The following is a 17,088-nucleotide window of genomic DNA, read 5'->3' on the forward strand; positions in this document are numbered from 1 at the left end:
TATGATTAAACAGCCCGATTTGCCCACACTTGAAATTAAGCCAAGATGCCTATAAGCCCCAATTCTTCAAGTGTGATATGCTCTTAATTCTAAGAATTTTGAATCCTAGTGTACAAAAGAAGAGTTCATATGCCCCGATTTGCCCACACTTAAAATTATGTCAAGTACCCATATGATTTTATTGTTTATAGTGTGTTATTCTGTCAAAATCCCAAGAATCTTGAATTCTAGTGTAGAAATGAAGAACCCCCCTCAGACAGATTTGTCCATGTGTGTAAAAGCTACATCTGCCAGATTGTTGTCCATAAACTTGTCAAAAATATGCCCCTCTTGATATTGTTTTGGCTACACTTAAAAACTAAGGCAAAAAGTCACTCTCACCCACCCACACCCATTTATATTTACTTCCGGTCCGGTAATATGCAGAAATCTTCTAGAATTGCTCTGTGACTCTCTCATTTCTTACATCATAAACATATGATTTTTCACCTATGAGAATAACACTACATATAGTGTCATCAGGGAGTGTATTGTGGAATTCACAGATAATTTTAATGTTTGTCCTGTCATTAACCACAACTTGTTTCCTTTTTGAAGTGTTGATGACAAACATGGGTCTCTGTGCTTTGAATTCATCTGGTGTGTAATACATGTCAGTATTGCCAGTAGTGACCCTTTTGTATGCTGTAAATGCTTCATACAATTTAAGGAAATCATCCTTGGACATGTCTAAATTATAATTTTCTCTGGGGAACACCTCATTTCTGCCATTTTTAAGATATATGTTCTTGATGTTGCAGTTATCAAATCTACTTGAATTTTTTTCCTGATTATTGTGTCTTCCAGTCTGAAACAGTACCACCACAAAATCCGGCATGTCATATTGTATACTGGAGAATGAATTTGTAGCATCAAATTCATAATAGGTACCAGTGGCAGGCTTCTGTACACATTGATATGTATAAAATTGTAAAGGTACTTGTGGATTTTTTATTATATCTGCTTTGTATTTAAGAGCATAACTGGCTTCATATTCAACAACTGGGATTCTTAGCTCCATAGTCTGAATAATGCACTTGCCCTCATCAGGTAGGGTATTAGGCATAGCTTCCCCTGTAGAGTTTAATGTACTGTACCTCATCAAAGCATTATTATCATTGGCAGCTCTTCTAAATGTAATTCTTAAACCACCCTTCCACATAATATCTTTGAAATCTGAGAAGAATCCTGGCAACAGGCGCATAGGGAACAGCACTGTGTGGCCCTTGCTTAATATCTTATCACCAGCCTCAAATCCACCTATTTTGTAGTAAGAAGCCTCGGTTTTGGATCATTTTAGTGTGGCCAAAGCTGTGGAGGTAATGCCGGGATAATCTACTCTGTTTATAACAACACCATGTTTTCTGATCTCAATTTCAGAGAACAGATGTGGCACAAAATTGTCCACAAATCTTATATTTGAATTTGCTGGATAATCTGTACCATCGAGCTTTACAACATCAAATTTGATGTGTAGATCTGCTCTGTGGGGGTGTATAAAGCCATCCCCTACATCAAGATCAACCTCAATCTCTGTGTTGGGTTGATTTAAATTTGCAAATGTCCTCCTGTTTGGGGGGAATGATTGTAGCTCATAACTCTCAATATTTTCCATTTTTTTGTATGTATTTTTATTTAAATATTAATCTCTATGATTGCAGTTGTTGTGGCTCCAGCAAAATCAACTAATTCTTCTTTTTCATTAGTGACCATCAATTCAATGTTATCTATTCTATTATGGCACGCAGGAAAATATAATGTTGGGGATGGGCTCCATAAATTCAGAGTTAGGTTTGAATGTTGCAATGATGCCAGTTTGTTTGTGAGTGCCTATGCCATTTGATTTGGTGATCATACCCTCAGCCACATTACAGTGAATATTCAGAGTCTCTATGGCTAAGAATTTAGGTATATTCATAGCAGTGTGTTTGATGGCTGGTTCAAGTTTTGTGTTGTTCTCAAAGCCTAACAGCTCTCCTATAGTACCCAGATCCACTGTTTCTGTAGCAGATACAATCTCTACTCTGTGAGTGACAGAATTTTGCGTTAATACTATACCTCTGGGTAATTGAGCATTTAGAGTGGACAGATTATATTGCCCTGGAGTGATGACAATTTTTTGATCACCAACTGCAATTTTGTTGTTGTGGTGTGTAATATTAGCGATCAAGTACATGCCATAAAATGCTCTGAGAGCTATTGTTTTGGGATATACTATATCATCATGTAATCTAAGTTTCAATATTGAATTTTGGCTGGTGAGATGGAATACCCCCATGATGTTTTAAATACCACAAGGCTTTTTGAAAATCTTCAATTGATGGTTTATTTATTTGAGACAGATATCTAAGAACAGATAAACACAAATGTCCACAATTAACATCTTTGAAATTTTGAACACGGGCATTATTGTAATAAAGATTAGCTGATTTTAGATATTTTATTAAATTTTCAAGTGGAAAACCTCCAAATGAATCAAACACAAATGCCTCATTGTTTAAATATTTAAGATAACAAATCCAGTGAGTGCCCTGATTTTTGTACTTATCCAAATTAACAATGCCACACTCTTTGTTGAGTGGTTGTTCTGGTAAAGAATCAGACATGTACACACCTCTAAAATGTTTGATGCCCAGTGGCTTGATTAAAGCTTCAATATCTTGGTTTGTAAGCGGCTCTTGTTTTTTTTAAACTTATTCATGGCTCTCTTAACACCTTTGCCTTGTTTCTCCATAGCCAGATTATGGCGCTTCAATTCATCTAATTCTGCCTTATTCTTCTTGGCATCTATTACTGTTTTTGCTATGGCAGCTGATCCCCCAGCCAAGCTCCCCACAGCCCCAAGTGCTGCTAAGATGGCCGGGATAGTAAATATAAATCCACCCACATGTGATTTTTTTCTAGATTGCTGTAATTTTTTTAATTGGGGGGTACTAAGCAACAATTTCATACCATGGCCCTTGGCAAGACAATAATTTTTTTTCTTGCGCTGCTTTTTGGTTAAAAGACTATCAATAGTTTTAAGAGATTTAAGACCTGCATAAGGTATCTGATACATAACACCCTTGGCCTTCATCCTAGGTTTATTATATACATATTCACAGCCCCCACCCCAGTTTTTGTTTGTTGTTCATAGCTATGGTGGTCCCCAATGCTGCTATTCTCTCACTTAAAGAAGCATCTTTGCTTACAAATCTACCAAATGCAGCCTCTTCTAATTTCTTGTCTGCAACATGTCTCTTGTCAAGATCAGAATGTGTGTTATATGCTATGTCATGGTCTCTACAAGCAGCATCTAGGGGATTAACACCAGGATCACCTCTGTTTAATATATGATCTAGTTTTGTACCGGGACCACAATACTGATAGCCTGGAATGTGTAGCTCAAATGGCAGCTTGTTTATAATGTCATTAACCAGCCCCCGACCCTCAGAGATATTCCAAAATTTAGGTGGTTGAGTATTAATAATTTTTATAAGATATCCAATCCTCTTAGTGTCATTCACTATAAAATTAGACAATTTGGTGCTTATCATGTCCATAATTCCAACCTTTTCATTGTAAAAATTGTGGTTGCCAGCATTTTCTTCCCCAGCTATGACCAGCAACCTATCTACAAGTTTCCTGACATCATCAACCCACACAAATTCTTTAGGCAGGGTGTTGTATTGTTTGATTCCACTACCTGTCTTGATCTGTGACCATATGGGCTTGATTAAGTTGTTGTATTTTGCTCCACTGCTAGACTTGACTCTTTTTTGTGTGGGATCATTGTTCTGGTATAGAGCATCTGATTTTATTAATATTTCTTTGTAATGTTCATAATCTTGATCTGTATAGCTGCCAGGCCTTTTCCTAGTCATCAGTTCCCACAACCCAGGTGTGCCGGGATATTTAACAAAACCACCTTTTTCTCCAAGATGAGATTCTGAATATACAATGAGATCATCTCCCATAAATGTTACTCTGAAATTGCCAATTCTATGTATGATGCTACCATCACGCTCTGTGTCAGCATATAAACCAAAGACCTCATCTTTGTTGTCTTTAGGTGTGCTTAAATATTTTTGAGCAAGAAGACCCAATTCAATAGGATCCTGAGTAGCTTCAATTCTTCGAGGGGCGACAGGACTAGGTGTATGAATACTAGAAAGTGGGGGTGATTGGATAATCTAATATGTTCCTTGCAGCTACAGGTACAAGCTCTGTGATCAAATTTTGATTTTGCTCTGTAACAGTTTTGATATTTTTACCTAATTCACTAATAGCATCAATAATAGGCTGTTCTGTTTGCTTGTGTTGTTCATAGATTCCTCGGTTCTCTGATTTCCATCCCTTAAATCTTTTTACAAGATAATCTCTTAATTTAAGATCATCAATGATTGGCCTTTTCATGGTTATTTATATATGTTTCAATGTCTAGAAAATTGTTGATTTTATTTCTGTATTTGCCACTATTGGGTTTCCTTGTCATATCAATTGTGACAAACCCATAGCTGTCCTGGTTCCAGCACCTACTGCAAAACTTAGAAAAATCATTGTAGCTCAAGTCCCCACCTACATATTCATCATGTATGTGTTTGAGGTTGGTATGATCTTGATGAAACACACATATAAAATTGCTGTTGTCTCGGATCAGCTGCTTCGGTATTTTAGAAAAAGTCTGTGCCAGGTGGAAGCAATCAATGTTTTTGTGTCGGCCCTGTGTAAAAAAAATTTCTAACCTTGTTTTGATTATCTAGTATAATGTCATCAAACACAACAACAGAATTATCGAGACATTCATGAAGTGGCTTAACATCTGATTCAAAAGTGGCAATATCCAGTCCATCATATAGCTTCATCAGCTGCTGATATTTTAATTGTTCCAAGCTCTTAGAGAAGACATACAAGTGCCTGTTTTTCCAGTCTAACCAGTTGGGTGCCAATAAAAAATTATCAATCATTAGTGTAGTTTTACCACAAGCCGATGGCCCAACAATAAGACATCTAATATTATCAGGCAGCAGGTTGCCATTGCTCTTATTCTGCTGTTCAGGATCTGGCAGCCTCTTTATAACATCCCAGGTGCTCATAGTATCACTTTGTCTGCATCGATCCAGCTGTGTTCTGGGAGTCCTAGCCATTTGACAAGTATCCTGTTGCCTTTTCTGCGGATGATTTTTTCTATGAGATATGTGTCAGGCTGCTTAGTTTTGCTGAGTTCTTCTTCATAGAATCTGCCTTTGAGAATTTCTCCTCGGTGATCTTTTATTATATATGTGTTAAGGGTCCCAGGTTTAACTTGAACCACTGTAAATAATTCAGTGCTCCAGTTTCTTGTAAAGCCTCTTTTGAATAAGTGCTTATATTTGCTGATTCTTACTTGATCACCAACCTTGTATTTGGCTTTTCTTGTTGTTGGCTGGTATCTAGGATAATAAACAGTTCTGATCAATTTTTGCTCATCAGATGAAGTTACCTCAGAGGGTTTCATGTTGATTGTGGAATGGACCGAGTTGTTATATTTATGTAGAAGTTCTGGTAGGATACGGAGCCATTTATAATTACCTTGAAGGGTGAATTGTTTATACATATGATTTTTTAGGGTTTTGTTGAATCTTTCAACAATAGAGGCCTTGAGATCACTGTAACTCGAGTAATGTTGTATTGACTGGCTTTTAATAAATTGTTGGAACACAGAATTATAGAATTCTTTGCCATTATCTGTTTGCAAATAGCGCGGTGATCTTCCACTCTGATTGATGATTGTCCTGAAGGCTTCTGTAACACATTTTCCAGTCTTGGATTTGAGTGGCACAGCCCAGGCAAATTTTGAAAATGTATCTATGACAGTGAGTAGATACTTGTAGCCCTTGTTGATCTTGTCTAAGTTTTTCAGCTGTCCACTTGCCATCTCAACCAAGTCACACTGCCATAAATCATCTATGCCCTTTGTAACCACTGGCAGTCTCTTATAATTATGTCTGGCTTGTCTGTGTAATTCATCAACAATAATTTGTCTAGACATAGTATGTAAACAAGAATATTGCAACTATAGGGTGTTCAGCAGCTGATACTAGAGGATTTTCTAAATATAATTTGTCTCCTATTTGTATATTAAATTCCAGAGAGCCATCATCTTCAGCATAAGATGTCTCTAATGTATTGGGGTCTGTAAAATCCTCTAACTCTACACTGGTGATTTTTGCTTTGTTATCAGCATTTGTTATTGATAAGGTAGGGTAGTGGTGTGCCTGTGGTTGTAGCCAATATTTGATCTTGATTGGTCTAAGTGTGCTCCCAACAAAAAACTGGTAATAAAATTGTGCAGGGGACAGCATATATATTTTGCCACCTGGTGTAAATGGTGAATCATATTCTTTGTTGGGGATACTGTACAATTCAAGAATTATTGTATGTTTATGATTCTCGATTAGGCCAGTTATTTCTTTTTCTGCTGTAAGCAATCTACTTGTTACAGATTCAAGGTGCTCATTGATAGTCCTAACAACATTATCATGGCCTGGCTTGATTTTTATGTCCACAACAAGTTTCTTGTATTGTTGCACAATCTCTTGAAGCTGGGTGGCAAAAACAGACAGAGCATTTGCTTGATTGGATTCCATGGTCCCTAGCTGTTGCTTGATGTTGGCTACAATTTGCTGTAAATTTTCAACAACTGCCAATTTTGAATTTTGAGCAGTAAGATCATGGACTTGTCTTCTGATATCCTCAAACAGGGCATGCAGTTCATTAATATGTTGATTAGTTGGTAGAGTGGCCACTGTCTGAGTAAGTTGTTTGATCTCTGTCTGGATATTCTTGATATCTTCTGATTTCAATATGCGATTCACAGCTCTCTTAATATTTTTAAGTTCCTGTGATGTAGGCAGATTTGATACAGTATTCTGCAAAGATTCAAGTGCCAATTTCACATCATTTAATTCAGAAGCATCAAACACACCACGCATAGCATCTTGAAGCAGGGATATATCTGCCTGAGTAGGTGTTGATTGTTGTAAAATTTCAAGTTTTGTTTGGATATCATCGATCAAGTGATGAAAATGAGATAGCTCAGATTCAGTGTTGAGGTTTTCAAGTTTTGTGATCTGTTGCTGGACACTGATAAGGGTATCTACAATACCAGGCAGGCGGGATTCTAGAGATTCTTGTACATTTGTCAAATCACTTTGCACTGCTGCTATTGTACCCTCAAGATGGGTTATGGTACTTTGAATTTTTCCAAAATCTTCATATGTTTCAAGTTGCAGCTTAATTTTGGCAACACTCCGAGTTATTGCACTCAAAGCATCAGAAGATGGCAAGTTGTTCATAAAATTTTCAAGTGTCTCAATTTTTTCTTTAACCTCGGCTATGGCATTGTTCAGAGGGTCCAGATTAGGTATCTGGAGTGATTGAATCTGTTCCTTTAGAGTGGAAATCACTAGATCAAAATCTTCTTGTGATTTTATGCTTTTGACAATTGTTTGGAGTTGTGTCTGGACATTATTTATCTGCTCTTCCAATTGTTGTTTCAATTGCTCAGAGTTGGTGGCCTGGGTCTTAAATTTGGCTTGAAGAGCTGCTACAGCCTCTTCTAAACTTTGAAAATTATCTAATGTGGCCAAGTCAGTATATTTTTGAAGCAGCAATTTCAGTTCAGAATCAATTTTAAGAAGAGGGTCCATGCATTGTGATTGTAAATTTGTAATTTCTAGTTGAAGACTGGCATTGAGTGTGGTTTGTAAAGCTTGTAAATCACTTCTTAATTTCTTGACTCTGACATCAAGCATCAGAATCTCATCACTTTGATCTTCATGTCTTGTATGGCCAAATATATCATTAGGCATTTTGTTTTAGTGGTTATTTATTATTGAATATCTGATTCTTAATTCTATAAAAAAAAGGTATAAGCTTGTCATATGATCCAGGGACCTCAATATATAAGCAGTCACCAGCAGAAACAGTATATACAGTGCCAGAAACCATGTTTGAGTGCTTTATCCTGTAAATATTTTTGCCTATTGAAATCTTGACATTACCATCGGGGGTTGTAATAAATTGTAATTGACCACCTACAGGTAATTGGTAATGATTTAAATTATTATTAAATATGTACAATGTTTCATCATCAACATCTGTAAGTATGCTGTTCAGATGAATAATTAACAAAGCACTTAGTTTAGATATTATATCAGAAGAGGGTGCCGGTGTTGGCAGGTCCATAATAGCCTGTTTTTTGAACCCAAATAAGTTCATAGGCATGTTTATTTATTTCAAATCATGCTCTGTAATTGGGCATTGTTTGCCATTTTTCAAATCACAATGACCCCATGGTAGAGTATGTATGCCACATGACAAAATGCATCTCTTATCATCATGTGGGTCCAGAGCAATTTTTCTTACAACATTTGTAGTCAACAAGTGATCCACACTCTGAATTCTGCATTCTGATGTTCTGATTCAACTCTGGGTTTTGAGACAATCTTCATAATCTTCAAATTCAAGCTCTTTGTCTACAGTTACTCTGCCAATGCCCTTGGCCTTTTTGGCAACAGCACCACTACATGTTTCAAAGCTGTACATCTTGGCCCTTAACCCAGCAAATGCCACAATAACATCACCAAGTGTCTCATCTTTTAACTTGCCAGGCACCTTTTTGTTGTGGGGTTGAATCTTTGTATGTTCACTGGTATCAAAATATTCACGCAATGCAGGCTGTGACATATCTTGATAAACATCTTCTGTTTGGATATCAAGGATAAAACTATCTGTGTCCATGTACATCAGTTTTACACAATCACCATAAAAAGGCTTGAGCACATCATAATAGAGCTCCAGCATGTGTAATTTGGCCAATTCCAATATCACAGCCCCTACATAAATAGGCTTATCAAACTTAATCTTTGTTTTTTTCATGTTGAAGAGTGCCATATTTTCATCATAAATTCTTCTATAATTGAAATTAGGCTTTGCTATCAATTTTTTGCTCAGGCTGGGGTCAGTAATTAATTTAACATCAGTATGTTTTCTGACATTTTCTATGGTTTTGCCATACACTGAATTTACCATCAATTTAAACAAGGTCTTATCAAATTGGCTCATTGCAGATGTTCGAAGCTCTGTGTTTGTATCAATATATGGTTTCAACCATCTTGAGAGCCTGAACCTCAAAACTTTGCCAACTTTGGTTACTTGAACACCATGATTCATTAGGAACTGGAGGTTTTTGTAATATATGACATAATCTTGTTTTGGCTCTAGAGTCATCATCAATTTATTCTGTTTAGAGCCAGGTGAGCACTCAACCTCAGGAGTTGGGGACAGATCAGAAAATGTGTTGTGTAAATTGTCTGGAATTGTCAGATCAACCTCTAAGAACAGGCCATAGTTACTGTCATCAAAATCCTGAAGATCTTTAATATTAAAATCTTCAACCCACTCAAGCCCTGCATATGGCAGTTTATCCATCATAGCATAACCATACAGGCTATTGGCATCTACATACAGTATATAATTTGATGGCCGTGTTGAATCATAATCAGGAATATATTTGTTGTTAGCTCTGGCATATCTCTGAGAGCATTGCACCATCCCTCCTCTTATACATTGCTCCATAAACAGATACATATCTTGATCATGGATTAGATCCAATTGCATTTTAGTGTTTAAAAACATTGCAGACCATGCTAGGCCTGGTGCACTGTAAAAATACATTGGATCCAGCTTATAATTTTCCATGGAAGATTTTCTGAATGCCTGCAGTATATCGGCTAAGAGAGTGACATCAAGTTTTAAATATGCCTTGTGATAATCACCAAATGTCTGGCATTTTAAATTGTTCCACATCAACTGGGCATGGTGATAATCTTCATCAGTGATTCCAGATCCTCTGAGTTTGCTGTAGAACTTTTGTTGTGGTGGCAGAGAACACTCATCAAATTTAGAAAAATCTGTAACATAGTCATATGGATATACACCCTTCCGCCTAATTAATTTCAGGTCCTGATTTGGAAACAAAGCACATGTGATTTTGAATTGATCATCAGATAATTGAGTGGCCAGTGTAGCCAGGCTAGCAGACAGAATTCTGTAGGAATCAAGAAATCTTAAGTGAATAAGAACACCATTAACTTTAATTATCTTGCTAATAGCAATATATTTCTCATTATTTTCAGCTAAAATATTTAAATTCTGCTTGTCAAACCCCTCGTACCTGATCAGATGATGAAAATCATAATTGGATGCATCATGGCAAAATATAGGGACAAATTTTGGTCTCTGGATCTTAATATTACAGCTATTACACAGGGCCATTAAGAATTTACCATCTGTATGAGAATGGTGTTTCACCTTGATATTTGTATCTGAAAATTCAGAATCACATACCGGGCATTTTTCTGCATTGTTGAAATCTTCAATCTGTTTCTCTGTTAAAGGCATCATAGGTTTTGATTTTAATAAGATATTAGATGCTATGTCATGGCACTCATTTTCTATTCTATGTGCAAATTCTTTGATGGCATCTGGTCCCATGTATATATATTCTTCACTAACAACACCATCCTGTACAACAACATAATAAAAACTAGAAGGTTCATGTAGCTGGTATGGTGTAATTGAAGATTCATCAGGATCTGGGCTGCAGAATGCAAGGGGTTTGAGGTTTGATTCAAAATCACAGACTATATATGCTGGGTGTTCCAACAAGGCTTCAAACTTTTTGAATTTGGCATTTTCACTTGGATTAGGCATCACCATATGAACAGGTTTATGGTTGCCACAGTATTTTAAATGATCAATTAACTTGTTTTTAGCAATTTCTGCATTCCTTTCACAAACACCATTTATTATTTTTTTACCATCAAATACAGTTAAACATCTTCTACACAACTTGAATATTGTATTGGATTTGTCTAGTTGTTTTCTGACTAAAGCTTCAAGATTATGTATCAAAGTGTAATGGTGTGTGTCATCCCCTTCAATTAAAAGCAGATCAATCGGAACAGCAGAATCATCATCAAGTGTACTGATTCTGAGAGGTGCTATCAAGCAATTGCCACGGCCAGTAGAACAAATAAATACATTAATAGATAATTGTTTACCATTGATATCCCGGGCCTTTTTTTTTCAAATTTATCAATATGCTGAACAGACATTGGATATTCTAAGCCTTCCATTGCTTCATCAAAATTGTGTTCATATTGTTTATAATAACTTATTCTCTCAGGATGCCTTGAAACTGGAAACAAAGCAGCTAAAATACACCACAAAAAGCATTTCTCATCATTATTTTCTATGTTAACCACGGCTCTTTTGTTTTTAATATTGGCAGGTAATGGCAGATATGTAGATCCTTGTAATGGGCTGAATTCAGAAATATTAACATAGAGCTTGTGTGGAGTTCCACATAGGCTCCAACCCGATTCTTTTGCAGCAAATTCAGAGTGTTTAATATTCAATTGATCTATCAAACTGCTTATTTTTTTGTCTGAATTTGTATTTGAATATATAGCTACAGTTTCTGTTATGTGGGGCTGTGTAAATTTTGTGCCATTTGGTTTCTTATATTGTGTAAACAATTTGAGGGACAGCTTATAAGAGCCATTTTGTGCATTTAGAATTGCCTGCACATCAGAATTTATACTGTTCAAAAAATTCTTAATGTCACATCTTGGCTCTGATACAAACCGGTGATCCCTAAGTTGGCCATTAAAACTGCTATGGATAGGTGGTGCATAGCGTGGCTGCTTTGCTGCTCTAGCATAAACAGGTGTTTCAAGCTTCCTTTTCAGACCAGATGTAGATGGTTGTGGGGGCAATGTTGATGACTGTACATAGCAAGTACCTTTATGTTTATATGTGAAGTATTCCATGCTATATTTTCTATGGCATCTTGGGCATATTTTTGTGGGAGTTCTGCATTTGTCTGGATTACAATTCCTTTGGTGCTTAGCCCAATTAGGGCTGGATATATTCTTATTGCATTGATTACAATATTTTTGATTTGGCATTTTTGTTGTTGGTTTATTATATAAAATTTCTTGGGGTGCAAATCAAAACTCTATACTTAATAAAAAATATCAGTTGTGTTCAGCAGTGTGATTTGTGTGTGTGTGTGTGTGTTAATATTTTTGGCTTTGGTATTTTTGTTGTTGGTTTATTATATAAAATTTCTTGGGATTCAAATCAAAATTCTATGCTTAATAAAAAATATCAGTTGGGTTCAGTGCAGACAAAAAAAACTGCATACCTCTATGTCAATTAGTTCTTGAGATATTAATTATTTTGTATTTAGGAACCACTTTGGCCCCCCTGCCAAAAATTGGCTTTTACTGCACCAGTGTATACTGTCCCTATGATCTTACTTGGGTTATTCTACCAGACTGTATGCTTCAAGTCTCCTACAATCTGGTAGAGCCTGTTCAGATTCTGCCCCCCACTTGTGGGTTCTACTGCCGATCCAGCAATGGTAACAAACAGCACTGTGCTCTGGCTTATATATATTTATAGAGCCAATAGAAATCTTGCTTACTTAAACCAATCAGAAAACACCACATCATCACATTATGTCATAACCAACTAATCAGAAAACAACACATGCCTAATAATTTATTGCATAATATTGCACAACATGATGCAATAGAAGTGGACCGGAAGTAAATATGTATGGATGTGGGTGGGTGTGGGTGTATGTGGGTGGGTGTGGGTGGGTGAGCATCTTGGCTTAGTTTTAAGTGCTGTGTTCAAAATAAAAATATAGTGGCTGGTAGCTGTATACAAGCCAGCAGAATACCCTTCTTGTTGTATCCAAGCCCTATTATAATTTTTGTTTCTACATTCCGTCACTAGTTTTGATCCTAGGACAGTTATATTTATGGGGGTGACTCTAAATGGCCCACAGAGCAACATATTCAAATTTTGAAAAAATCGATAATTTTTTGAATTTTGATTATCTCTGGAACCATGAATGCTAGAGACATGGGGCTTGTTGCTTTAACATGGGCATGCCGAGATGCAACTTTTTGATCTCTATAAATTTTTCAAAATATCTTGTTGTTCTCTAGATCTTGAATAACTTGCCTATTTTTCAAGATAGGAGCATGGGGTTGCATATTTGAAATCTAGAGGCTGTTTAGAAGTTTTGTTAAAAAATCGATAATTTTTTGAATTTGTGATTTTTTCAAAAACTATCAGTGCTGGAGACTTAAAATTTTGTAGGCATATTCTAGGCATGATTCTCTACATTTTTTGTCTCTATAATTTTTCTGATATATGCAATATTTAAGCTGTAAATCTCTGATTTATGTCTGTTCTATAAATAGAATTTTCTGAAAAGTGCAATATTAACAAAATTGTTAATATTTTGAAATCTATGCATGCTCAGACACTCTAGCAGTCAGGTATAGGCTTGTTAGGTCCCACTGAGCAACATACTGAAATTTTAGAAAAAAACAATAATTTTGATTATCTCTGGAACCATGAATGCTAGAGACATGGGGCTTGGTGATTTCTCATGGGCATGCCGAGATGCAACTTTTTGATCTCTATAATTTTTCAAAAATCTCTTGCTGTTCTCTAGATCTTGAATAACTTGCCTATTTTTCAAGATAGGAGCATGGGGGTTGCATATTTGAAATCTAGAGGCTGTTTAGAAGTTTTGTTAAAAAATCGATAATTTTTTGAATTTGTGATTTTTTCAAAAACTATCAGAGCTGGAGACTTAAAATTTTGTAGGCATATTCTAGGCATGATTCTCTACATTTTTTGTCTCTATAATGTTCCTGATATATGCAATATTTAAGCTGTAAATGCCTAATTTTTATAAATAGAATTTTCTGAAAAGTGCAATATTAACAAAATTGTTAATATTTTGAAATCTATACCTGCTAGGGCACTATAGCAGTCACTATACTTAAGATATCATACAATATCAAGAGGGGCATATTTTTGACAAGCTTATGGACAACAATCTCACAGATGCAGCTTTTGTAAGTGTAGCCAAATCAATCTGAGGGGGGTCATACTTTCACGGGAAATTCCCGAAGGCATTTTTACAAAAATCTTGGATTAGACAGGGTGCCACACTTGAGCAAAAAGCTCATATGGGCATGTTGAGCTAGTTTTAAGTGTAGCCAAATCTGCCTGAGGGGGGCTCATACTTTCTCGGGTTTATAATATGTACTTTTACACTACTAGTTCCTATTGAAACTTAAATGCAAGAAAATATAAACCTATTGCTCTTGCTAGTTTATAAGCTCTGTGTGCATGTGTATAATAAATGAATAATTCTGTATTTTTCCATTTGACTTACTCTGTATTTGGTTTCACGCTCAACACTTAGAAATGAACAATAAACTATTATTATTATTATTATTATTATTATTATTATTATTATTATTACACACGTTATAAACTTTTCAGAATTTGAGGAAATTTCGACCATTCTCTGCAATGAGATATTATTTATCTGCAATCATTCGAACGAAAAATTTCAAGGGACTAAAATGGAGATGAAAATTAGCACAATAAAACCTGAAGTCATTTATTTGTATCAACTACATATTCCGTGTACTTTTTGTTATTCTAGTACGCAAAATGCACGTGATTTGTGGTTACGTTTTCTACAACAACTTCACACAACAAATATACTCTCTTATTTCAACAAATTACGTTAACTTATTATAAACTGCAGTTATTTAATATTCAATTTATTCATTTGTTTCTTCGTTCATTTCTTCTTCCCTTGTACTTAATGCAGTTCCTCATCCATTACTTTATCCACTTCCAATTCTTCTAGAATCATTCTCTTCTTCGACAAACATTAATTTCAATCTCTCTCTCTCTTGCTCTATAACCACACAATAATTACAACAATTAATTGATAGGCATTACAACCTAAGCTTAGAATGAATTTTCGTTCGGCCTCCACATCACCTTAAAAGTTTCCATTTAAGGACATTCTGATAAAAATAAAAATAATAACTGCCGTTAAGTTTTTTATTGCAAGTACTTATGGATTTATGGCATTATAAAATAATGTTGAGTGCACTTACCTTTAAGAGTGACGTTTACATGACTTAGGCCAATGTATGCGCCGAGCTCAGCCATGACCTTTCCTTTAGAAAAGGCCCGGTACGAACTGACGATATCACTCGACGCTACGTGCCAGCTGGATCCATATTTCGTAACTGAAAGAAGAGAAAACAATATAAGCAGAAATTCTAGCAGGAAACGTGGTGTCACAAATAGCCAAATACTAAGAATATAGTATACAAACGTTATAACAACTGAATGAGAATAATAAATCCCTAGTAATGAATGAAACATTGATATTATTTGTGGTAAATAAAACCGCCGCAACCGAATTGCGCACACTTTAGATCCAGGATTGAGCACAAACCTCACTAACCTGTTTTGCGCACAGATTTTGATCGAACATTGCCACTTAGATAGCTTTAAAGTCTGTGCGCAAAACTGTTTTTTTATTTAAACAAGAAGAGAAAAATTAGAAATAAAATAGTAAATCATACCAATTTACTCAAACTCAAAAGTTAGGTTAGGTTAGGTTAATGACTGCAAAAACACGTGTAAGTCCACAAACACAACAGAAGTGAGAACGGCTTGAGGACATTTTACATCTGACAACATCGCCTCATTTTTTTGTGCGAAATCCTGTACATTGTGACAGCTTGTCAACGGCTTATCAGATACCACTGATAAAATCGGAAAAGTGTGCTCAATCCGGCTGTAGCCAATAAAACACGTCATTAAACTGAATTAGAAATATTGCGAAACTAAGATCTGAAAACGTCAGCAAATGGACTGAATTTCAAACTTTATTCAAAATATAAATCGAGTACAATATATTGGTCCTCATTTCTATTTCGGTTATTTTGCGTCCCATTCATACCTCCTTGGTTAATCGCGACAATGAATGATGACCACATGAAATATGTGATGGGACGTCTGGCTTCGATGTACATTATGCTGACCACTCTGCCGCAAACAAATAGAAATAAATAAATGTAGAAATAAACAAATTTCCAAGTTGGCTTCATAATGCCATTCGATATTAATCTGCCGACAAACACATGGGCGAAATATTTCGACGATGTCAGGTAAAAGGGACATATTATATCATTAGCTTCATCGTTACTTCTCTACTTAATTTTTCTGTTTTTTTCTTTCTTCCTGCTATTTTTGCTTGAGGACTAGGCTTGGTATATTCGAATCTCTCTCTCTATCGAAATCTTTTAATCAGCATTTTCGTGCTCTTCGCATTCTAACACTAGGTCTAGACAATATTTTTACTTCTAAGAGTAGCTCTAGACAATTATAACAGTATAAATTCTCTTTTGTTACTACTATCACCGATTGAATTTTCCAATTTTCTTATTTACGTCACTGCTGCCTTTTTAGGCGAATTGCCTTGATGGTGAATAATAATAATAATAATAATAATAACTGATGAAAGGACACACAAAGGAAAATCAAGGCCGGGAGCTGAACCTGTGGAAATAGTGCTCGAGACCTAAACATTCACTTCCACTGATTTAGAATATCAGTAAGGAGTGTTGCAGCATTGTAGTTACCAAAATTACCCGCATATATAGTTTTATCGATTTTCAAGAAAATTGAGCAAATGTGATCAAGATCTTTACTGAAGATTTATTTAAATAAACACATAATGAGAATACTAGTTGCTAGTTTCTAGGAAAATAGCGTCGTTGTGTTCAGCGAGTTGCGTTGGTACAAAAATCACGAGTACGGAGATATATCACATCCACTTTGCCAGTTTCCTGATTCTATGAACAAACAAAATTTCCAAAGATCCTATTAATCCCCTATTCCCGATAAATATTCCGAGTTTCTGGCAATTCAAGCATAAAATGTTACAGAATATGTTTGGTCATTCAAATCCCGTATTAGAAATGGTCTTTGCTTCACACATTTGCATAGAGCGGCATTGGGGGTTCGTCTAGCTCAATAAAAGGGTACTCGGGGGTGGAAACCGGTCGGGGAGTAGTGATCACATCACCTCCAAAAATGGCAGAGATCAAGAAT

General features: G+C 35.8%; 1 protein-coding gene across 6 annotated transcripts in view; it reads right to left on the reverse strand.

Annotated features, from left to right (window-relative positions):
• LOC145986558 (dual oxidase maturation factor 1-like) overlaps positions 1 to 17,088 on the reverse strand; it is a 445,828-nt gene that overhangs the window by 136,001 nt on the left and 292,739 nt on the right. For all 6 annotated transcript variants that reach the window (XM_083120706.1, XM_083120704.1, XM_083120707.1 and 3 more), the window contains exon 4: positions 15,078 to 15,212. In XM_083120706.1, coding sequence (XP_082976832.1) covers positions 15,078 to 15,212 — 135 coding nt within the window. The remainder of the gene's footprint in view (positions 1 to 15,077; positions 15,213 to 17,088) is intronic.

Source organism: Lepisma saccharinum, chromosome 4 (genome assembly GCF_977018435.1).
Source record: "Lepisma saccharinum chromosome 4, izLepSacc3.1, whole genome shotgun sequence".
NCBI lineage: Eukaryota > Metazoa > Arthropoda > Insecta > Zygentoma > Lepismatidae > Lepisma > Lepisma saccharinum.